General features: G+C 45.1%; 1 protein-coding gene across 1 annotated transcript; it reads right to left on the reverse strand.

Moving 5' to 3' along the window:
• Window positions 1-4522: 4522 nt before the first annotated feature.
• On the reverse strand, window positions 4523-5558 carry LOC111065424 (flocculation protein FLO11-like). Its single transcript, XM_041595500.1, has 4 exons — window positions 5531-5558; window positions 5366-5453; window positions 4887-5200; window positions 4523-4794 (listed from the first exon to the last, which is right to left on the reverse strand). The coding sequence occupies exons 1-4, from the start codon at window positions 5556-5558 to the stop codon at window positions 4523-4525; spliced, it is 702 nt and encodes a 233-aa protein (XP_041451434.1).
• Between the last annotated feature and the right edge of the window lie 1622 nt (window positions 5559-7180).

Below are 7180 nucleotides of genomic sequence, written 5' to 3' on the forward strand. Positions count from 1 at the left end.
CAAAGGTTTTCCAGGATTTGCAGGGTTTCTCTGTTCACATTTGGGGACTACTTTTTTTTGGCTTCAGCAATTTAAATTTGTTCGTTGTCCGTTTGTGGTTGAAGGTGCGAGGGAGAGAGAGTGCGAGAACGGAGGGGGGTTCCGTCCTGTGGTGCACTTAACAGCCGCTGTTGCCTGCCCCCCTCCGTGCCAAAGGGGTTAAAAGGTCTCGAAACGACTCTTCCACTCCAGCAGTGGCCAGTGGCCTCCAGGGTTGTCAAAGTGTGTTTGGTTACTCTTGCTTTCTGTTTGTTCCCATTTCATAAATATTTCAATGGGGGAGGGGGGTGGCACTCATCTTTCTCCGCAAATAACCCCCCCTGATTCTTTCATTTTCATTTTCAGTGCTCGGCAGCAGGAGGAAACCTGTAAACAAGAAACACACTCACACTGAAGACGACTCGCGGCGGCACACACACTTGCATTTTGTTTTCGTTTTTGCTCCCCCAATTTGCGTTTGCCCCCAACGGTTCAATGCGGCTGGGTAAGTCTTGCCAAATACTCTCTAAATACGAAATACCCACCCACCTATCATTGTTATTAATATGTGATTTATTACCGAAAATTTCCGTGTTATATTCGTATTATTTCTACCACTAAGCGACATTCGGCAGAACTATATTTTTAAACAAAACTTGCGCCTGATTTGAATGCGCAGAAGAGTCCTCCCAGGCCTTTCGCTTCGGAATGGGAATGTTTATTTTACATTTTTTTTTACATTTTTACATATTTTTTTGTGGGTTATTGCAGTCATATTCCCCGTAGAAAATACTAATATAAAGCTTAAGATCTCGAGCTATGTATATGTATCTTCACTCACTTCGTATGCTGATTTAACATTTATTTAAATATATAAAAAGAATAAAATAAAAATAAAGTTCGGAAAATAGCGAACAAATTTTTTTTTCTAGTTATTATTTAAATTAATAAGGTTTTAAGGATTCCAAAAGAATGAAATCGAGACGAAATTATATGGCAATATGTTGTATAGATTTTTTGCATACTTTTTTTATGGATTGATCTCCTCCATCTCCTTATAAATACTCGTTGCGGCGCTGCCAACGTGAGCCAATGGCTCCTTGAAATTCCTCTTGTTTTTTTTTTTGGTAGCTCTTTGCAACCAATGAATGTTGATAAAATGTTTCATTTGAGCTGAAGTTCTCTCTCTCTCTCTTTGTTTTGTAGGGTATTTACAAGCGTTGGGCTTCCCACATTTCGCTTTCGTTTCTGCTTTTTTTTTTTTGCCAATCGCAATTCCATGGAAAGCCAGAAGTTTGAAACACTTGCACATGTGCCATTATATATACTTTGTGTGTGTGTTGTTTTTGCACTGCATTTGTCGGGTTTTGTCGAGCTTTGCGAGAGTGTGAAAAAAGAGGTCTGAAGGGACTGAAGGGGCTGAAGGGGCTGGGGGCATTACTCATACGCCCTGTTATGCAGCTGCCGTCTGTTAAACTTTTTTGTTTCTTCTTTTTTTTTTTTTTTTGTTGGACTCTATTTACTCTCTGTGGCTCATAGTAGCTCATTGTTCTTGGCACGCATTTCTTTCGGATTTCGGTTGCTAACTGAAATTCGTATGTCAGTTTTGTTGTTTGCTTGTTTTTTTTTTTTTTTGTTTTTTTTTTGTTTTTTTTTTACGTTGTGTAAATCGATACGTGAACGTGTAAGACGGAGCGGATGATTGAGAAATGTCCACATGAGCACTGGGGAATGTGGACGGCTCTCGTTACCCGTTGAATCGGCTGTGACATATTCTAGAAAATAATGGTAAACGATCTTGGAGCCCAGCTAAATTCGAGAAACAAATATTCGCCCTTGGCTGAATATATCCATTTACTGAATCAGTTTTTACATTGTACACACATATGTATGTACATATATTTATGCCTGAGATGGAGAATAAAGAGCTCATCTGCGGGTTTTTCTAGTCCTCAATTTACTGAATACCTGAAGAAAAATGAAGCCTGTGCATATGCTGTGGCCATAAATGAAATGATACAAAAATCACATATTAAAAAGAAAAATCAAATGCCACACACACACACACATCTGCTGATTAACGTTGCACGACAACGTCCTGCGAGTACGAGTATGTCATCGAAAAATGAGTTTACAAATTATGCCAGCAGCAATGGGGTGGGTGGGGGCTGGCCAGGACTTTCAACTGTAGGCTTCATTATTCCAATTAGCCCTCAAATTGCTTGCAAATGCAAATAAATTGCTTTCATAATGCACTTTCTAATTGCAATGTCATATGGTGCCCAGGGGCTGGTGGGGGGTTGGGGGTAATGGCTTGCCTACAGAGCCCCTTCACCCGCCCCCTAATAAATGCCATCAACCCTTGGGGGGGCCCAGGACACAAGCTCGCTCTCTCTTTGCGCTCAGCCGCTCTTTTGGGGTGATGTTCAACATGTTGCGGCAACAAATTGTTGCACAGTCTCTGGTGGACACACACCGGTGTGCTGTGCTGCCGGTTTCATTCACTTTTAACGCCACTTTTCACTCTCTTATTCGCATTCGCATTCGCCTGTTTCCTGAAACTCTCTCTCTCTCTCTCTCTCTCGCTATTACTCTCTTGCTGGCGCCTGTCCTGCTCCTTGCGCTGATGGTTGCGCCTGTTCTGCCCCTCCCGTAAAGCTCACCCTCTCTGCCGGTCTTTCTAAGCCGCTCTCCTCCTTCGATAGCTCTCTCTCCCTCTGTTCTTCGGCTGCTTATCGTGGTGTGTGTGTGTGTGTGTGTGTGTGTGTGTGCTGCCGGTCTCCTTTTGCTTATAAATATCCTTCTGCCGGCCGTTCTTCTGTTCGCTCCAACAACAGAGAGGCTCTCTTCTGGCCAGCTGAAGCTCTGCTGCAAAACTCTCTTTCTGTCGTTGTTGCTCTCTCGCTGCTTGCTATGCCAATTGCTGCATTCAGTCTGTGTGGCCGTGCCATGCCTTTGCTGAGGAGGATTCGCCAGCGATTCTATTTTGGCTCTAAATTGCATTCGAAATTCTTTCAGCTTTCTTTCTTTTTTGCTCTTTTGCTCTCGCTCTTTCTTCTTTTGTACTCTGGCACTGGCTCTCCTTTTGCTTCCTGCAACACACACACACACACACACAGATGCCAATGCTGATGCCTCTCCTTGCTGTGGCATATTCATTCTCGCACCTGCGCTATATTGTTGCGACGCATTTTCCTTTTGCTGCTGCCGTTCCACATGCTCATTCGTCATCCTCTCTCTCTCTCGCTCTCGCTCTCCCGCTCTCTTGCAGCAAAGCCTGTTTTCGGTTTTAAGCTTTAGCAACGGGACACAAAAAGAGAATGGGGGAAGCTTTGTTTGTTTTTGTTTTTCTCTCACCCGGTTTTCAGCTAGCTAACGATGCCGCTCTCTCTCTCTCTCTCTCTGTCTCTCAATCCCTGTCTGTCGCCCACGCCACTTTCCTTCTTGTTTGTGTTGATTCTTGTTTCGGGTTTGTTGTTTGTGTGTTTATATCGAACTACAATTACAGTTGGAGCTCCTGTCTCTCTCTCTCTCTCTCTCTCTCTTTCTTGCTGCATGTCTGTGATTGTTGTTGGCATGATTTTGCTTGATTTCCGCTTTGCATGCCGTCATGCACTTTGAACTTTTTTGCCCTTCTCCTTTTGTGAGATTCTCCCTCTTTCAACGCACCTGTCCCCCTACCCCTACCCCTACCCCTACCCCTAGCCCTTCCACCACACGTAGTTACCCGACTTGTACTCTTCCGTCTTCTACTTTAGTGTTTTTTGTTCCTTTTTGCTTTACTTTTTACATGCTTTCGCGTGCCTCTCGCATGCACCGAGGTGCAACCAGAAATGCAGCCAGAGAGTAAACAAGTTTTAGGACTTTCTTGTCCTGCTCCACGTCCACGTTCTTCACATTCAACTTCCCCCCCAGCCAAAGTAATCGAACTTTTCCTGTTGATTTTGGTGCAAGTTAAAAGCAAACACGAAAACTCAGTCGTAAAGTTCTTCTCCGCCAAGGACTTTGAGGTCACCATTCATCCGTTTCCCGTTCCTGTTCCCGTTCCATTCCAACGATTCCAATTGTGTCAACGCGTGACTGTCAAAACCTGTCAATCCAACGAGTCGATCAACCCGATGATCGATTATTTTCTAGTATTTTTTTCTGCGCGTTTCTAGACCATTATTAGTATTTTCTAATTGTTCCCTAGTATTTTGTTTTAAGATTCAAGTTTGATCTGTTGGGTTTTTAGTCAGGATTAACTCGCCAAGGTCTTATCGAAATTAGTATTTTTTGGATCTTCTTCCAGGGATATGCATCAATAATATTTATTAAAACTATAACAAAAATAGAAACAATTAACAAAATAAAAACCAAAAAAAAAAATACATAGCTGGTAATCATTGTCCTTGTCATTCTATCAGGTTCTTCATGTGGCTTTACCGCAGGCGCACTTCCTGACATTCAGCTTCATCTTGTCCTGTCCAGATCTTTGTGTCGGCAGGCGTCCCGTGTACCCCCACTAGTTGCAGTGGCGCTTGGGTTCGCGCTTGGGTTCGCGCTTGGGTTCGCGCTTGGGTTCGCGCTTGGGTTCACGCTTGGGTTCGCGCTTGGGGCGGCAGGGCTTTGGTCTAGCGATCGGTAACAAACAGGACTTTGGGGCTGGGATGCATTTTTTGGGAGCAGTCTGTTTGCAGGTTTTGTGAATTTTGCGGGTTTTGCGGATCTTGCTAGGTTTGTGGATCTTGCGGGTTTTGTGAACTTTGCGGGTTTTGTGGGTTTTGTGGGTCTGGTCTTGTGGGTCTTATGAGTCTTATGGGTCTTATGGGTCTTGGGGCATTTTTTTGGGGAAGGTTTGCAACCACAATCTGTGGAGGACGGGGTACAGTCGGGTGTCGCTTCCGTGCTATCACTCGTTGATTCTGTAGAGCTGCAGGGATCGGGGATTGTCACACATTCTGTGGAGGACGAGGTACAGTCGGGAGTCGCCTCCGTGCTATCACTCGTTGATTCTGTAGAGCTGCAGGGATCGGGGATTGTCACACATTCTGTGGAGGACGAGGTACAGTCGGGAGTCGCCTCCGTGCTATCACTCGTTGATTCTGTAGAGCTGCAGGGATCGGGGATTGTCACACATTCTGTGGAGGACGAGGTACAGTCGGGAGTCGCCTCCGTGCAATCATTCGTTGATTCTGTAGAGCTGCAGGGATCGGGGATTGGTACACATTCTGGGGGGGACGGGATACATTCGGGTGTCGAATCCGGGCAACCACACGTTGGTTCTATAGGGATGCAGGGATCGATGATTGGTACACATTCTGGGGGGGACGGGGTACATTCGGGTGTCGAATCCGGGCAACCAAACGTTGGTTCTGTAGAGCTGCAGGGATCGGGTTCTGTCCTGCCAAAACGACGCGAGACGACGTCCGAGCACTTTATAAGCAGTAAGCTCGCTGCAAAGGAAGAAATAGCGTGGGATTACGGGAATTAGGTGGATCGAGGGAATGGGCCAGGTGGTGCCACCAATTACCAATCAGTATGCCAATGAAAAACCTCATTTTGGTCCTTTCTACAGTGAACTAATAAGGTTACGGGAACGATGGAGTTTGGATCTGTGGTTGCGACTTCACTGGGTGGTGCAAAGCCTTTAACTGATGCCTTCTTCGTTGGCCCCGTGGCCTTTATATACACATGTCCTGGCCATAAGTGGGTTTAAACAAATACAGCCGCCCCCACAGACACGACAACATCAAAAGGTAATTGCACCCAAAAAAAAAAAAAAACGAGAAGGAACGTGTGAGTCGCTTCTTTGGACGCGACTCTACTTGTATACCCGTGCTCACTCAGTATATAAATTTATGAGCTTATGATTTATGTAGAATTTTAAAATATTTTACATTTTTTTTGCTACATATGTTATCTACATCTACTTTTACAATGTCGATTTCACATCTAAAATTCCCCGCAAAGGTTGCGCATTGCACACGGCAGAGTGTGTGCGAGCGAATTTTTGAATTACACTCGTAGCAGTATGATATCATATGAGTCTGGAGTCTAATATGCCCCTTAACTCTTTTTGAGTACGGGTACAAAAACAAAAAAACTTTCCACCGTATCGCAGACGATCCGCTCCGCCTGTGGATTAATAATAGCCACCGTCTGGCCCTTGGAGTTGTGTTAAGTTCAAGGTGCAAGCAATAAATACAAGTGTATAAGTCTGTTTCCAGAATTTCGGAAGTAATATCCATTTTATATGCTTTACGATAAAGAGATCCCAAAGAGGACTGTTCAGCCTATATTATCTTATTTTTGGTATGGGCATATGCTGTTCCGTGAATATGATCGAAGTCGTAGGAGGTTTTGCAGTTGGCAGGCCATCCATCCGATAGATTGTTGGCATTTCAATTTGACTTTGTGGCGGATGCAGTTATTTAAAATTGTAAATTTTGACCTAGAAAAGCGAAACAAAGGTAGCACCGGGTTGTGTGGGGGATGCGGAATGGGGCAAATGCCAGAGAAAGGTAGAGAGAGAAACCAAAAAAAAAACCAACGAAAAAAGAAGTCCAATGAACCCTCGGACGTTGGCAACATTGTTGCTGGCACTCTCCACTCCGCCCCCCCTTCCAGCCACCCACTACCGTTCATTTTCCCCTCCCTTTTACCAATCTTTTACGTCCCTACCTCCTTCATTCAGAAGAACCCCTCTAAAACGTAGAGCAAAATGGAATGCAAGAGAGGAATTATGAAAACAAACAATTTGCTGCTGGTGCTGCTGCTGCTGCTGCTACTGCAGCAGCTTCTGCATCTCTTACTCCACTTATTCTCTCTTTCCCTTCACACTCCGCTCTTTCTCTCTTTTTCTCACCGCCACTAAATTCTTCTTCTGCAAAGTTTTGGCCAGGGCTGAGACCGCTACCGCTACCGCTGTCAACGCTGGCCGCGCAGCCGCTGCAGCGAGTCCATGCATGTCCAAACAAGTTCCGTTCCACACAAATGCCAGCACGTTTCGAAATTGCCGCTGCCGCAACGCATACACTGACGCTGACGTCGGCGTCGGCGACGGCGTCGACGCATCATAACAATAACAAAAGCCAATAGGAGAGAAGGGAAGAGCAGAGAGGGGAACTGCACGCAGGGCAGAAATGCAAGAGCAAGCAAACATTTTTGGAGGCAAGGTACA

Source organism: Drosophila obscura, unplaced genomic scaffold, assembly GCF_018151105.1.
Source record: "Drosophila obscura isolate BZ-5 IFL unplaced genomic scaffold, ASM1815110v1 contig_73, whole genome shotgun sequence".
NCBI classification, from domain to species: domain Eukaryota; kingdom Metazoa; phylum Arthropoda; class Insecta; order Diptera; family Drosophilidae; genus Drosophila; species Drosophila obscura.